The 17578-nt window shown below is 39.5% G+C and overlaps 1 protein-coding gene across 1 annotated transcript; it reads right to left on the reverse strand.

Annotated features, from left to right (window-relative positions):
• Window positions 1–568: 568 nt before the first annotated feature.
• On the reverse strand, window positions 569–15733 carry LOC103134104 (stonin-1). The gene is made up of 10 exons (XM_016668493.1): window positions 13794–15733; window positions 11260–11462; window positions 5465–5566; window positions 5231–5357; window positions 4998–5065; window positions 3610–3703; window positions 3057–3517; window positions 2461–2697; window positions 1004–1093; window positions 569–914 (listed from the first exon to the last, which is right to left on the reverse strand). The coding sequence occupies exons 1-10, from the start codon at window positions 15631–15633 to the stop codon at window positions 807–809; spliced, it is 3330 nt and encodes a 1109-aa protein (XP_016523979.1). The 5' UTR covers window positions 15634–15733; the 3' UTR covers window positions 569–806.
• Between the last annotated feature and the right edge of the window lie 1845 nt (window positions 15734–17578).

Consider the following 17578-nt stretch of genomic DNA (forward strand, 5'->3'; position numbering starts at 1 on the left):
CATCCTTTTCCTCAGTGACATTTTCTAAGGGTTTCTTTGTCTCAAATTCAGATAATTTTGCAGGCCTGAACAGACTTTACTACCAAATTGTGAAGTTGCATGCATATTTCTTACCAATGGTTTGTCTATCTTGTGCCTTGTTGCTTGAGCAGTTTTTAAACCACGCTTTCCTTCCACTAAACTTTCCATCAAAGTGATTTTGCAAGGTGCAAGAAGTTTTGCTTGGTGTCAAGTCAGCAGTGATCCACCTGATTTTTTAGCTCATCAGATTTTCTAAAATAATTTCCCAGTTGCTTATAATGCAATCTATTTGTCGAAAAAGATAAATTAGTTTATCAGAAGTAAGGCAAAAACTATTTAAATTTAATTACTTAGTAAGTTTTACTTTTTGAAATTAAATGCCATCGAGATGCTCGGTGAGTAAATTCTCAATGCATTTTTAAAGCAGTTTGATTTCTCCACTGCAATAAGGTATGCAATGTATTCTTTCAGATTAGCAGAGTATCTCCAAGTTGTTTTTTTTTTTTTTTTTACAAAAGGAGAAAACATGACAAAAGAAACCAAAAAAAAAGCAGAAGAGAAAGTCTTTTAATAAAATTCTCTCAAATAACATAAATCTGTCACATTTCTCTCAGTAAACTGGAGCAAAATAAACTACAGGAAACAAAGTTTCCACTTTCAGCCTTGCTTTGATAAATAATGACAAGAATTAACAGTGATTTGAAACAGAAACGGCTTAATGTGCCTCTTAACTGAATTTCCGCACTTCATTTTCATTCATGACTTTCCTTTACGAAACGATCTCTTCACCACTCCGCTTCCCCTACAGCTTTAGAAAACACGTAGTCCCTGCCTCCGTAACTCATCACTCCATCTTTCAGCTGAAACTTCCAGCGGTTTTTACTGCGGTGAATCTGCAACATGAAGAAATATTGCAATGTTTAATGTCCAGCGCTGGACTTTGTTTAGCGTCATCATTCAGAGAGAGAATGGACGTTCTTACTTTGTCATACTGGCAAACGATCACATTGTCGGTGTCAAAAAGATCCGGGATGTCCTGTTCGACAACATCGTCTCCAGAATTAAGAGGATCCTAAACAATCAGGGAAGCTGATTAACAAAAATAAAGCCTACAAAACAGCTGCAGGCCCTTTTTAAATATTTGGGATTCCAGTTTAGAAAATCATGAAAAGCAGAGATTTTTCCCAGGAATACTTATTCAGCTAAAGTCATCGTAAAAGCAAATGATCCACTCAACCAGGAGTTGAGTGGAAACAGAACAGCAGCTGCTCAATTATGGAGAAACAAAAAATAAAAAATTATTAAAAAGCAAAACTAAATATCTTAAATATTTTTTGCGGAGTTTGAAAACAGCAGTAATTAGAATTTAACAGTGAATTTACTTCAACCTTCACAGATACCTTCTTTGTTCAAAAGTGATCATATTTATACTTTTAAAAGTTAAACTAGAAAATGAGGGTGAAAGATACTTTAGGAAATGTAAATGGAAAACAGTATATTAAATAGTCACAACAATTTATATAATCAAAAATGCTCACATGGTTTATTCAGCCATTGGTATATCCTGCATATACAATTAAATTTAGTCTAAATATATCAGTTATTCAATTTATTTTGTACATAATCTCACTAATTAAGAGTTTTCAGGAAATTGAACACAACCGCTGGTGGTCCAGTAACAAAACATGCACATCGTGTTTGTTTTTTTAATCTGCACTGCGTCTTTGAATTTGTTCCCAGACTGTTCTGCTAAACGTCACCACTACAGGTCTGTGGTCATTTCATCAGTTTACATTTTAGTTATTTCATTGGCAACTGCTTTAAGGGACAGAATTGTGGCAAACGCTGCAGTTTCATACCAACTACATGTCTGTTTATAGCCACCAGGGCGGCGCTGCTGTCCTCTCTTTGCTCCATCCTAAGCCTTTGAAAGAGGCAGAACATTTTATCAAAGAATAATAAAAAGTAATAATTCAAATATACTGTTTGACAATTACTTTAGTGATCAAAAGTGGAAATTGAATTATTAATTTACTTAAATGCGCAGCGCTGAGGGACTGCAGGCCTCCCTTTCTTCAGCTATGATCAGTGTTGATGCATCTACGATGAGGAGGAGAAGAGCTTCATGGCTGAAACCACCACTCAGCAGAAAAAGCATGGATGCTGCGTAGCTGAACTGATTTTTGCCAATACTGTTTATACTTTGCTCCTTTGCTGTGATGTGTAACCGTAGCAACAGGATGGCAGATGTTTATTGATCCCAAAGGGAAATAATTTAAAGTATTGAAGAATTTGAATTTTTTTTTTCCCCTCCCTAAAATAAATGACTGAAAACGGAGTCGAGCAAAAACGGGAAAATACCTGCAACTGGAAAAACACAATTCAAACAGCTCAGTAAACGAGACGACACATAAGACTTAACATGGAGGTCACCCTCACCTCGTCTTCTACGTTAGCGAGTTCGTCCGCCACGCCTTCGTCACTGCTGGAGGAGATGCTGTTGCTGTCGCTGCAGTTTTCCTCCTGCAGCCCTCTGATTGCTTCTGCGTTGATCAAACCCAGGAAGTCGCTCTCTTCCATGGGAGCCTCCCCTTCCTCCTCTGGGTCTGAGCCATCGGCAGGGCCATCCAGCTGGACAATATCCGACAGCTCTCTGTAGGTGTAGTCCAAGTCCAGCTTTGCAAAAGAAACGCAAGGAGGAGCTGGAGTTATGTGGCGCAACCTGAAGTTGATGCTCACAATTAAAATGAAACAATTGACAAGGATCTGCTGCCTTTAAAGAACAAAAGTGACATTTTTACCTTGAAGTCGAAGAAAAACCTCAATTTTTATGAATATCTGCAGTGATTTTTAAAGTCAACATTTTATTTCTGTTTTGGTTTATTAAAAAAAAAGTGTGTTTGTATACAATACGAAAAACCAGCATGTCTCGCAATTGCAAATTCTGCACCACATCTTAGATAAAGTTATGTAAGAATTAAGTGGTATACAACACAGTAGCTTGGAGGTACAAAGAGGGGAAAATGCTCAGTTACCCCCAGATCAGCTCCAGACTGGTTCCCAGCAGCTAGTTTCCACACCCTGCTGGCTTTCTCCCTCTCCTCCTCTATGACTTCTTTCAGAATTTCGTCAATGTCTCTGCTCTGCATCTTCTGTGCGAGAGCAGCCTCCTCTGCAGAGATCTGGAAGTCCAACAGCTGAGTGCAGGGAGAGGCAGGTTCAGGCTGGGCGCTCGAATCACTTCCTCCCAGTGTGACCCCTCGACCTGGAGGCTCCCGAGGAAGGCCGCTCTCCTGACTCGGGGTGAGACCGGTTCTCGATTGCGTGACGTAGGAATCTGGAGCAGAGCAGGACTCCGGCTCATGAAGCGGGATGGGATTTGGTGGAGCTGCTGCTTCGCTCTGTTCTGGGACGGTTTGAGCGAGACGGGACGCAGCCCGCTGCCCCGCTGGAGCTTGAGTGACGACTACAGGAACATTGACTTTGTAAAGTTGCCCTTCAGGAAACAAAAGGGAATTTTTACTTTCCAATAGCTGCTATTAAAAACCCAAGGTCAAGAAGACAATGGAGACTAAAGCTGTTCGGTACCAGAAGCCGTCTGCAGAGTGACGCCTGCCGGTATCTTAACGGGGTAGGGGAGCGCAGCGGGGAGCGAAAAAGTAGCAAGAGTTTGTGTTTTGTTCTAGTAAAAAGAGGAAATACAATGTTATAGTTTTCAGATTTACATTTTTTTTTAAAAATCCACACCAAATTCACAAAATACAGGTTGTAATAATAGTGCTGTCTTACAGACATGAAAATGTCTCTTCTTGGCAACATATGGTTTTATTTGTCCACATGTCTAATATTTAGGTTATGTGCCTAATGGGTGAAAAAAAAAAAAACTAAGCAAATACGCCATAAGATTATGAAATCACAAGTTTATAATTAAATGCATTTTATTACATCAAAACAAGAAAAATTCCAATTAAATTTAAAAAATATGCAGAAAAAAATTTAAGTCCCAGAGCTAATCTGTTCATTTTATGTTCTTAATTAGTATTTTTCAAAGTTTTACATCTTTAGTTTTTTTGTTTTTAGGCAATTTGCTTTGATTCTTGCAATGAAGAATGATGAGATCAGATGCAACCGATCACCAAGTTTATGAAAATTAACTTTAACCCAATTAATTTAATCCAAAAGACAAGAAATAATATCACTTTTTCATCCCTCCTTGCATCATTTTAACAAGCAGAGGAAAGTAAAGAGGACAGGGCAGCTGATTATTGTGATCCTGAAATAAAACATGAAGTGAAGTGGAGAAAGTCCGTTTCTTAGATAAAAACCAAGACTATTTACCACATCTGGACACTCTTATAAAAAAAAAAATAAAAATAAAAAAACATGAAAAAATATCCTGGGACTTTGACAGTGAAGCACCCAGATGATCTTTATGCATCAACTCAGTCATCAATTTCAATAAAATAAATTTTCAAAGAAGCCATACATTAAAAAAAACAAAAACAAAACAAGAGTCAATTGCTTAAAAGACTAAAAATATTGAAGTTAAGAGAGTCAAACTCCCAGGACATTAATCCCATTAAAATCTCTGTGCTTTTCTTAATCCTTCATAAAATTATGGCACTGCAGCATGGTGATTAAATAATGATTTCGCTGAAGCGTTAAATATAAAAAGCTAAATTCTTGTCAGTTTCAAACCTTTTTTGCCATGGCTGTGAACAAAACACAAGAGGAATACAAGTTACTTTTCAGGAGCTTTCACAGAACTCACCAGGTATTTTAGATAACTTTAGTAAAAGTTACATTCAGTCCCAACATTATGCAACAGGATTTTTTTCCCCAAGAGATTACCAAATATTTTCCAGAACTTTTATGGGGTTTTTTCCATAAATTTACCAAGATCTGGAAAAGTTCTGGATAAGTTCCTGCCAAGTTACCAGTAAGCTCCAGGAAGGAATGACCTGAATGAAACTGACTGTTTCTATGACACTCACCTGGACCGGTAAGCTGTGGATGTTCTGACCCATTTGTGTCAAACCTGGAGCTGAAAAAGAAAACAGAAGCTAAACAGGCGACACCCAAACAAGCCTCCCACCATCTAAGTTATTTCAAGAAAACAGTTCTTCTTACAGTGACACAATGATTAAACTTAATTGGCTACATAAAGACTGAATAGAGAAGCAAGATGCTTAAAGGTGTGGATCATCACCTGGAAGTTCCTGGTTCTGGTCGGCCTGTGAGTAGCCGGCAGGAAGCTGGAGAACAAAGTTGGAGGAGTTGATGTTCTTCCTCAAGTCCTCCATTGCTTTGGACTGCAACACTTTTGACTCCCAAAGCTGCAGAGAAGGCACAGCGGCGCGTCTTCCTGGTGTAGTTCACACTTCCCCCGCTAGGTTGCCTAACTTCGCTGCGCTTGGAAACTTTTGTTTTCTGCTTTACTCACGTGCCTCAAGTCGTCCAGCACTCGATCTTCAAGGCCTTCATCCAGAAAAAAATCCTTCATGCTGTCAATCACATCATCCATGATGGACAGGTAGAGTTTGGCCTGCGGAAATAATTAGGATGAACAAAAAAAAAATAAATAATACAAATAAAAATACAACCCGTAAGATCAGCTAAACATGTTCTCTACAGATAGAATTAATAAACATTTCTTAAATAAAGCATCTTTTGGGAACATAGGCGACTTTTCTCACCACTGGGCCTGAATTATTCAGCATCGTTTAAGTCAGACTGCGTAACAATAACGGTGAACCTGGAAGCGTAGTGCAGAAAAATCACGCTGATAACCCTCCATCTGTTTCCTGACCTTGCACACAGGTGACAGTGATCATCATCATCAAGATCCAGCCCACAGGGACGGAACCCGATGTGACGTCATAGGCGGGTTAAAAAACAACTGCGGCCCGGGGCGCAGAGATCCAAAAAGCCCCCCTTCATAACACCAATCATACAAAACAACCACAAATCATGATATTATTGGTGACATTACTGAGGTAATATCTGTATATGACACGTTGGGTTGAATATAGTGCAAAACTACTGTGCATTTTTATTAGTATGGTGTACTTTTGGGATTATTTCAGTGTCTTAGTGTTTATTTTTGAGCTGAGCTATTTTTCTATTATTAATAATAATGGAGGAGGACTTTTGTATCCGATGAGAATCACTAAAATTACCTTTGCCTGTTGATAGGGCGTTTATAAAAACCCCTCTTTGTGTTTTTAATCTATAAAATTATTTTTTTTTCCTGCTTACCATTTAGTTACTGGAGGTCTGATAAGAGCATCTGCTGTGTGGCATACTTTTCTTTTTCCACTGGGGCTTATAGTGCTACAATTACAGGAGCTCTTAGCACTTCCTTGTTTACAGTGGGGAAATACAAGGCAGGTCTAGACGAGGTCAGCCAGCAGTCCTGGTAGACTCCAAAGTCAGACAACAATATGATCTGCAGCATTAATGCCTGGAGATGTGGAGGGATTTTCAGCTACATAACACAATGATAGCTCCTGTGTGACCTGCTGTAGTCTGGTTTAGAAAGCTGAAGCTGTAATGACTACAAAGTGCATATAAGACACACAACTTTTCACTGTTTATAGGTGAGATTAATTAGAATTACCAAAGTTATTTGCTAAATAACCATATTTATTTTCATTTTAATAATAGCTTTTTTTCCAATTCTAGAAGTTGGCAAACAGTTTTTTACCTTTTATTGTTTTTAGGAAGGCTCAGATCATGATGGTACATTGCTTTTTCAACTGGAAACAGGTGTAATTAGCAACATTTGTGTTAAAGAGAGGCACACTTCATTCTGCCCTTTCTGTATGACCCGATGGAAAAACTTGAAAAAACCCAACAAAAAACAAGAAATCAGGAGAAATGTAATGCCTGAAAAATCCACTGATTAAAAACGCTGGTTTGTAAATGCATCCAAGTAAAAATACTAAAAATGATCTTTTATGGTCTAATGAACAAATGTTCATAATACGTCCATAATAACCATAAATATACATTTACATTTACATAGAGAAGCAAATGTGAAGGCAGCTTAATGTTTTGGTGGTTTGCTGCAGGAGGGACTGGTGCGTTTTATAAAACAGATTTCATCATGGAAAAAAAAAGAAGAAAAGATATTCTGTGGATATATTGAAAGACATCAGACAGGAAGTTGGCCACAAATGGGTCTCCCACATTCACAATAACCCTAAGCATATCAGCAAAATAATTATAAAGTAGATCTTGTTAATTAATTAATATAGAACTCTAAAATCAACTATTACTGATAAGGATCATTATACTTCATAATCCCATTCCAACTCTGAAAATAGTATTTACCTTGTTTTTTATAGGTAAAAGTTAACATGTCTCCCATTATTATATCCTCTTTTCCTGTTTAAAAGAAAATATGTTTCAGATTCCTGCTTTATCGTCACTCTCAAACAAAAAAAACAATACAGTAAACTGAATCTGGTACAACACTGCAACCTGAACCACTGAACCCAGAGTACAACATGAAACCAGTTAAAAAATATCTTTTTTTTTTTTTTTGCAAAAAGACCCTTATCCTTTTCAAAACTTTATGTTCAATAGATTCACAGCAGCATCACCCCCGACCCCGGCTTCCTCTGAGCTGGCTGCTCGCCGATTACGGCTCTCTTTCAGGCCCCGAGGTCGACTCTTCCTCTGCCGAGGGCGAAAGTGCTGCAGCTGAAAGCGGCAACATGAAACGCATCTCCACACACACAGAGCAGTTTACTGTAGCTGTCACTTTGCTACAGAGCTGCTCTGAAGTTTGTACTTAGAAGTTTTTGCTGCAAATGTAGAAAAGTGAAGACTTGTTCTTAAGATACGCGGCATCACCATCCACTCTGCAACCGCATGTTTAATTTATCAGCCCACATCTTGGAAATATAAATTACTCGGCCATTTAAATACATTTTAGATTTGTAAAATGTACCTTCTGTTTCAGCTTCTTCATAATACATAAAACTAAACCCAGTTTCATAATTGAAGAGTGGTAAAAGGAAAGTCAACGTTGAAAGAAAGCCATAAGTAGCCCTGGCTCACTGCAGTCAGATACAATCATGTTTTTTTAATTTTCATGGCCACATGCACTATGTGTGTGGCAGAAAACTAATATTTCACATTACCCCTGAACTCACCATCCCTATAATGAAGCAAGGCGGTAGCGGCATCATGCTGCAGGGAGGCTTTTCCTCAGCAGAGACAGAAAACCTAGACTTTAGACTCACTTTTCAGCAGAACAGCCTGAAGCATACAACCAGAGTTATAACAGAAAGGATCAGATGATAAAAATATATATATATATATATATATATATATGTGTGTGTGTGTGTGTGTGTTTGAATGAAATAGTCAAAGCTGAGGCCTCAGTACCATCGGGAATGTGTGAAAACTTTTCTAAACTGCAGTTTATAAATGCTCTCATTCAGATTTCAATCAGCTTGAGTTATTTTTGCAAAGATAATTTTCTACCTAAAGCAAAAAAAAAAAACAGAAATGAGTGTCTGGCTGAGCAAAGCAAACAGAATCACGCCTTGAAGGGTTTGCTGTTGTACCAGCAGCAACATGTGTTTAAACAAAGTACAGTATTAACTCTGAGGCTGATAGCACATCAACACCACTCCTCAGTCCTCTCTGTATTCACATGAAAACACCATAAACATGTTGAAGTTTCTGATTGCGACTTGACAACACGTCAGAAAGCATAATCTTTGTAGAGGCTGTAAACAATGAACACGTAAAATAACCAGAATACATCGTTTTGGGACGTACTTCTTCACAAAGGGAAGAACTGGATGAGTTCCTGCAAGTCGAAGCTTCTGCCAGGAGTGAGTCATGAAAACAAGAGCCAAAACGAAAGCTGACGCTCGCTTTATAAAACCAGAGTAATCTGGTGAAACAATGGCAATCCGTGTGCAGCTCTCTCTCTCTCGCTCTCTAATCGGGCCAATCCAGCGTGTTCAGCTCCGGCTCTGATGTTTTCTCTGCTGGCCATTTACCTTTACACCATGTAGCACTTCAGAAAATCATTACCAGAGCACTGCATGTAATCTATTGAGGAGCACAGTGTCAGTACTGGATGTCTCATCCCGCTATCAAAGGTACAATCACTGAGAGTCAGAAGCACATCTCATTATATCAGCTTTTTGTTTTGGTTTTTTTTCTGCGTAGATTTAAACTCCAGAATTTGTCCCGAGTTTAATGGGTGTAAAAGAACAAAATAACTACTCAGAGTCGTTAAGGTTTAATTCAGTTTTTATTCTTGATGCACATAATAACCAGCGTAAGCCAGGTACCTCACATAGAAAAATTAAAAAATAAAAAAAATTCCCCTCACCATTTTTAATTATTTTATTCAGACCTTTTTTTCCCAGCCAAGAGGTAAAAAAGACCTCGTAATAAAGATTTGATTTGCTTAAATAAAATTACAGTCGTCCATAAAGCAGCCTTCGTTTAGAGTCAGGGGTCAGTTCTGTATTGATGATGACAAAATGCTGGTAAGTATGGAAGGCTAAAACTGCCACAATCAGACAATATTCCCACAATTTTAATGAAATTGTTAATTTTATTGTATTAGTATGTAAAAAAAATTACTAAATACACATCATGAAATGTTAGTTTAATGTATTTATGTTATATAATTTTTTGACTTCATTCCTATGCAGCAGCCCACAACGAAACATCAATAGCAGCTTTTATAACACACACTGAACAGGACAGATAAGGCTGCTAATGAAATAATACAATAATTTATTCTTTATTACACTGCCCTTACACTTTCTAAACCGTATTTATTTATATATATAAAAAATATTTAACTCATATTTGTGGTTGAATTGTGGCAATTTTATGCCTTGTCAATAATGAGGCTCATAGTGTCACACAGTAAAGTTAAGACATGAGTTTATACATTCATTATTACCAACAACGCTTCAAATACTTTTCTTTTCATGTAACCCATCAATAATAGAAGACATTTTAGTCCAAATTTAAAGGAATGATTCTTAGATCTGTTTGACAGAATTGTAAGAAACGGCCTGACCCCCAACTAGGATGATGAAAATAAATGATGATTTTAGCTGATTATTGGATAAATTCTGTTTAGCATGACTTCTTTGAGACTGTGAGTCATTCTGGAGAGCAGTGCAGAGAGGATGCGAATGCAAGATTTTATATACACACAGTAGTATAGTAATATAATTAATAAATCTATTGTAAAATCTATGTAAAGTGCTAGGCAAGAAGAATGTTAAGTTGTTGTTTTAAGCCTAGAGACATTCGGTCTCAGGGTTAAGGATGCAGAATTTCATGAGAAATGCAACCAGTCACTGGAGAATTATCTGAATCTGACAAAAAACCTCAAAGCCTCTCAGTACCCTTACGTTTTTGATCCTCATTAGGAAGATTTTGGGAAGAATGTTGAGCAAAAGAAATGCTGTTTTGGAAATTACTGCGTCATACAACCAGATTGCCTCTGTGAGTCTGTTTCAATCCATTTCTTCTCCACTTCCACCTTAAAAAAAAAAAGAGACAAAAATACACAATTAGAGAAACCAATATAGAGTTTGAGCTACGGTGGAAATAAAAAGTCTACAAATCCCTTTTAAAATCCCAAGTTTGTACAATGAGAAAAATAAGACCCTTCATACAATCTGTACAAATTAAATTTGAAAATTACATTTTGCAGGGGAAAAAATACAAAATCTAAAGCTAAAATAATGTGGCTGCACAAATTTCTTATATCTTGAGATGTGACTGTCAGCATTAACCACATAACTCTGTTACCATTTAAAGTGCATCGGATTAATCCTAAATAAAAGTTAAGCTTGTTTTTTTTTCCTGACATCTGGCGTCTCAGTGTCAAAATGTATCAGTCAGGAGATGGGCACAAAATAATTTACAAGCCATTAAATTCACCATAGAGCAAAGTAAAGTCACTCATTATCAAGTAAAGAAAATAGGATGCAGCAGTGACATTAGCAACAACAAATAGGAAGAAAAAAATCACATTATTTGTGTTTCTATTTTGCATTTTTTCCTCCTAAAAGTTTTTGGTTTATTTTTCAGTCGAGCAATTCAGGTCAGGGGTCACGATGTGGGTCAAAAAGGCTCTGAAGTAATTTATTTTGGTTCCATCTCTTAGCATGAGTGCACAGACTTCAATCCAGCTTGCGTCATGTTTGCTGTGTGAAGTTTCCTGAGGACCCGTCTCACCTGACAGTGATAGCGCGTCCAGCTGGTCACGTGTTTCTGGGGCTGAATGTCGTTCACAGTGCCGAGGGACTTGACCCTGGTCTGCGACACGACCGCGCCCGAGATTTCACATTCCATGGAGACAAAGGGGTACCAGTCACTGGGGATCTCCTGATCGGATCCCAGCTCCAGCTTACAGGAGAATGAATGGGGATGATCCACTGCTGCAAAAAGGGGTTGGGGGGAACAAAACAATGTGCTCTTGTAGTTAACAATGGTACAGCAGCAGAAAAATATGCAATGCCGAGGAAGCCAAAAGTACTGAGGGGCTCATCAAAAATGGATGAGCAAGGGTGAAGAATGCAGCTGCCCTGAGGTGCAAAGAGAGACAATAAAGCTGAAACCTACAGAGATTTTGTTGCCGAGTTTTGATTTTGTAGAGCTAACCTGCCAGTTCTGATTTTATCAGACTCTTAATTTTTTCTTATCAAATATTAAAAAAAGCCAGAATACTTCTACCTTTGGAGGAAAACCAGAGTTAACAACAAAATGCATTCTTAGTAAAATAAAACCACTTTCTCACAGACAGCCCAAAGCCGTCTCTCCTTACATCACAGATAATCTACAAATACAACCAAATCCTCCAGGTTTGCAACAGATGTGTCTGTAGATAAAACATGACTAAAAATTATTTCAAGCTACCTTTTGAAGACAAGCTGTGCTTCACTGAATTTGGAGCTGCAATTTGTGCCACAAGAAGTTCAGTGACTGATATGAGATCTATTCTAAATAAATAAAAGCTGAGTTTAAAAATTAAGGGGAGAACAGAGTAGATGCAAGACGACTCTTCTTCCTGCTGGTCCACAGGCGCCCAGCTTAGTCATTAGTCTTTGTTTGTAGAGGAATTAGATTTTTATCTTAAAAAGTGACATTTTTGAACGGATGGTAACGCATCCTAACTCAGTATGATCTTTGACAGATACCTCAAAAGCATGAGGCAAAACGCAGTCAGACTTTCGTTTATTTTCTGAACTTTCTGCAGCCGCTTGAAGAAATACTCAGCATGCCTCTGAAAATGGAGCTTCTCTGAGCTTTTGTGCTTTCTCTTCAAAACCGTCATTCATACTGAAAATAGCTAAATTAGTCTTCTTCCCTCATTAACTGTGAGGCGTGTTGTTGTCTGCGTGACCTGAGAGCGAATAAATCTCTGATCAAGAAAACTAGAAGAAAAAAAAAAATCTGATTTTTGCAACCAATAACTGATCAGAATCTGGTTTCTGTGTCCATTTCTAAAATATTTCTGTCAGCTGTTGTTCTTTGTGAAACATTTTCATGTTTTCTGATTTTTTTGTCTGTATCCACCTTTGCTGCAGGTTTGATTTATCACTCATATTGACTACTTTTACTTCCAAAAAACAAGCATTTTCCTGTAATTTAATGAGTGGTCTTGAGCCCATTTCCTAAGGCTTTCCGGAGTGTCTAAATGATTTTGATTGCTCAACATTTAAAAATACAACTACATCCACTACATCAAAAATATTTTACACCTTAATTACATCCTGTTTGGATTACTTCCAGTTCTTTTCCATTCTGTCTACAAAATATTCAAAATGCTGCTGTTCACCTTCGAATGGTAAGAAAAATAGTAACAGCTGTTCTGGCCTTGCTGCACTGGCCTCCTGTCATTTTAAGGATCCAGTTTAATATTTTTTTTTTTTGGTTCTTAAGATTTCAAACAATATGACACCAACTTATTTCTCTGAACATTTAAGGCGTTCCGACGTTCGATCATTTAACATTCCAGGTTAAAATACAAGAGTTTTTTCTCCCTTTTAATTGTAATTGCGTAGCTCTTTTATCAGATTTACTATATTTCTGCAAAATTATACTGTATTTTAATGACCTCGAATCAGCTGGTAGTATAGTATGGATACCAGAGCAGACAGCCTGACTACCTGGTATTATACAATTAATAAATATTAGCCCTTCCTTTTTCTGTCAAAAATAAAATGTTCACATATTTAGTCTCTTCTTTGCCCTCTGTTATTAGGAGAACCTTCAGATAGACCTTTGTGTTTTTCTTTCACAGCAAAATACTCCCATTAAAGTAAAACAACATCGTTCTGGCTGCACAGGAATAACTTTCATATCAGCAGAAGTAAAAGTCTCATAACAAGATTTTAGGGATTTTGGAGACTTTTCTGCCATCTGTTGCATGCAGTTTGAGTAAATTTGGTTAGATGGTAGATCTGGGTATGCTAGCTGTTGTTTTTAAGACTTGATTGTCCTCCGTTAGCATTTCTACTTAGCTGATTTTAAATTCCTCACGAGTCTTAGATTCTTTTATCGGATGTCCTAAATTTGTTTTTACATGAACGTACGTTATATTTTTTAGTACCAGCAGCAACAGCTTGCTTTTGTTTTGAAATATCAAGTTGTACTTTTCTGGTTTATGTTTTTTGTGGAAATATTCTCAAGCTGAAGCATTTCTTAAAGTTGCCGGTATGAGAATCTAAAACCAGTTCATTTCAATCAATCTCTTCTTGAAGTGTTACCTGTATTCTTGGCAGGCAGCCTATCGATCCTCCACACGATGGCTGAATAAACATTCTCGTACTTGACGGATCCGATGGACACCTGCATGACGGGCTGCGAGTCCGCGGCTCTGACCGAGCCCAGGCAGGCGTTTCTGTTCATCCGGGCCTTCAGCGACCTTTGCCGCAACAAGGCCACTGTCTGCGTCACCTTGACCCAGTCGCCTGGAACCGGGACGCGGATCACTACATTCTCGCACAGCGGTTGGGAGGTGTCGGACGTCCTGAGGGAGGAGAGGAAGGTGGCGGACATGTTGAGGAAGGCCTGCAGCTCCACGTAGGCTCCTTGGACCGTGACCACGGCTTTGATCGAAAAGGGAATCTCGGTGCAGCCCAGGACCGCCGTTTTGTACCGCATCAGCTCCACCCGGCACGCATCCGGAGGGGAGAACTTGATGAGCCGGGACATCTGAAACTCAGTCTCGTTCACACATTGGTGAAAATGTCGGTCGGTGATCTCCATCCAGAGGTCGCTGTCTTCCTCGTACCCGTAGCTGGAGTTGGAATGCAGCAAGCCGAGATCGTTCAGGGCGAGGAAACAGTCGCCCTGTGCGTTCAGGAAGGCCAGACAGTGGATCTGGGTGAAAGCTGCCCTCTCCATGACCGTCCCTGACTTATCCAGCTGTATCCAGATGTGGTCAGTGACCTGCAGCGACAGCTCCTGCTCCTCGTACTGCCGCCTCTGCTGATGCGGCACGCTCAGCTTGAAGATCTCCTCCTCCATGGAGACAACCAGATCCTCCATGTCCTCGTGCGCTGTGGAGCCGAACTTCAGCAGCTGCTCCACCTCTGCCTCGTGACTCACCTCCAGCTTCGGGTGGAAGCGCTTCTTCTCGGTGTAGGAGAAGAGCTCCACCTTGACGGTGAGGACCTTCCTGGGCTCGCTGTAGCTCTCCACCTTCAGCTCCGACGGCCTGCACTGGGGGAGGAGCTGGAACTCTTTGTACGGTTTTTCCAGGCCTTTCTCGTAGAACATCTGCAGCACGCCTCCGGGGAGCAGGCGGAGATAGATGGGCCCCCACTGTCGGGATGACATGCGGTTCTTTTTTTCAGGAATCCTGAGCATGACAGGCCAGCCGTCCCTCTTCTGACTACGAAAAAGACCCCTGGGGACAAACTGTACCGAACCATCGCCTATCACCTCATTTCTTCCCTCTGGTATGTCCGTATGTCCCTCATTTCCTACTTGTAGGTCTTCCAATTTATTGCAGACAAAGGAGAAAGGGTTCTGGGGTTGGTCGCGGGGAGGAGGCGTGCTGCCATCTTTGGTCCGAATAAAGAATCGCGGTAGGCTGTTGTCTGTGTCTGAGTCTGAGGAGGAGCTGCTTACATCCACGCTCCGTCTGGAATCGTCCCAGAAGGGGTTGAAGTGTCCAGAGTTTCCCCTGAAAGCTGGGAAGGGGCTCGGCCCATTCGCGGGTTGACTCGGAGTCTCTGGTGCCGGTGAGGGCACGGAGACGCCCGATGGGCTGGAAAAACTCCGGAGGAAGGCATTTTTTTCGCACGATGGGAAGTGAAACGAGCTGGTGCTGGTGGAGACTCTGGTCACAGGAGTACTCAAGGCGCTGCTGCAGGGTCTGAAAGACTTCCCACTGGAGCCTAACTGGCTTTGAGGAGATTCCAGCGAACCGCTGAAGCTCCAGGAAGTGTCTTTGATTGGAGGAAGCACCAACTTCAGACCATTGGGACGTGGTACTGATGCTTTGATAAGAGCGGGTGACTGCAGGGGCTTCTGAGGCGATGAGACCGGCGTGACTTCGTCGTCAAAGGTGACCCAGTTGGAATGGTTGGTGGAGCACATGGCTGGACACTTCAAAGGACAACGGCTCCTGGATCACAGGTCCTGCGATTCAAAGTCTTTTTCCATCTGTCAAAGGAACAAAACCAGGAGTCAGAAAGAAATATCAAACAAGGATTTACAGTTGCTAAAGATAAAAATTAAACAGGATTTTAAACACAAGCTCCAATTATCACAGAGAAAACACGACCCTGAGGACATTAACTGAGCATTTTTCCAGACGGTAAATTCCTAAAATAAAACTCATGCCTGTCACTTCATCGGCTTGATCTGATTATCTTTCAACCTTGAAGCTGCAGTGAGAAAAGATACCCATGAATTTGTAGTCAACTTAAATGTATTGTATTTGATAGACCTGATTTGATTTAGAATTGTAATACAATTTATTTTATTTTATACCGCAGATAAAGTAAGTTGGTAAAAACTGCGTAACGTTTTCTGATTTTTTTCACGCTACAACCACAAAACTTTATGTTTTATTCAGATAAAACACAGTTCCGGTGTTTAATATTCTTTGCGAAATTAAAGTTTATCGGTTTTTGAGATCCATATGTCACTTGAAAATCATCTCAAGACAACATTTTAATTTATTGCATTAATTATTGAAACAATTTATTGTCCAGCAACATTTGTTCCCTACTGATCTAAACCAGGAATGTCCAACTCCTGTCCTGAAGAGTCCCTGTCATGTATATTTTAGATCTTGACAACCAGAGCTGGACATCTCTGATCTCTCCGATCAACTCTTTCAAAAGGAACCGTCACTTATTTTTCTGTCTGCATTTTGGTTAGAATCTCAAAAAAAAAAAAAAAAAACCTTTAGATTCAAAGGTTTGAAAGAACTGCACATTGTGCACTTTCAACTTCCTGAGATCCGGTTAAAAAAATAGGATGGTCTAAATATTTTATGGTGAACTTGCTCCAAAATGCATTTGAGAGAAGTTGGCCGTTGCAGCAAAGATCCAGCCACATTAAAGGGCCTGATTGGCCCATAATGTGATGCAGCAGCTGGTAAAGCAAGAANTCCAACTCTGAAAATAGTGTTTTTCTTGTTTTTTTATAGGTAAAAATTAACATGTCTCTCATTATTACATCCTCTTTTCCTGTTTAAAAGAAAATATGTTTCAGATTCCTGCTTTATCGTCACTCTCAAACAAAAAAAACAATACAGTAAACTGAATCTGGTACAACACTGCAACCTGAACCACTGAACCCAGAGTACAACATGAAACCAGTTAAAAAATATCTTTTTTTTTTTTTTTGCAAAAAGACCCTTATCCTTTTCAAAACTTTATGTTCAATAGATTCACAGCAGCATCACCCCCGACCCCGGCTTCCTCTGAGCTGGCTGCTCGCCGATTACGGCTCTCTTTCAGGCCCCGAGGTCGACTCTTCCTCTGCCGAGGGCGAAAGTGCTGCAGCTGAAAGCGGCAACATGAAACGCATCTCCACACACACAGAGCAGTTTACTGTAGCTGTCACTTTGCTACAGAGCTGCTCTGAAGTTTGTACTTAGAAGTTTTTGCTGCAAATGTAGAAAAGTGAAGACTTGTTCTTAAGATACGCGGCATCACCATCCACTCTGCAACCGCATGTTTAATTTATCAGCACACATCTTGGAAATAGAAATTACTCGGCCATTTAAATACATTTTAGATTTGTAAAATGTACCTTCTGTTTCAGCTTCTTCATAATACATAAAACTAAACCCAGTTTCATAATTGAAGAGTGGTAAAAGGAAAGTCAACGTTGAAAGAAAGCCATAAGTAGCCCTGGCTCACTGCAGTCAGATACAATCATGTTTTTTTAATTTTCATGGCCACATGCACTATGTGTGTGGCAAAAAACTAATATTTCACATTACCCCTGAACTCACCATCCCTATAATGAAGCAAGGCGGTAGCGGCATCATGCTGCAGGGAGGCTTTTCCTCAGCAGAGACAGAAAA

The sequence above is a fragment of the Poecilia formosa genome, unplaced genomic scaffold, assembly GCF_000485575.1.
Source record: "Poecilia formosa unplaced genomic scaffold, Poecilia_formosa-5.1.2 Scaffold15, whole genome shotgun sequence".
Taxonomy (NCBI): domain Eukaryota; kingdom Metazoa; phylum Chordata; class Actinopteri; order Cyprinodontiformes; family Poeciliidae; genus Poecilia; species Poecilia formosa.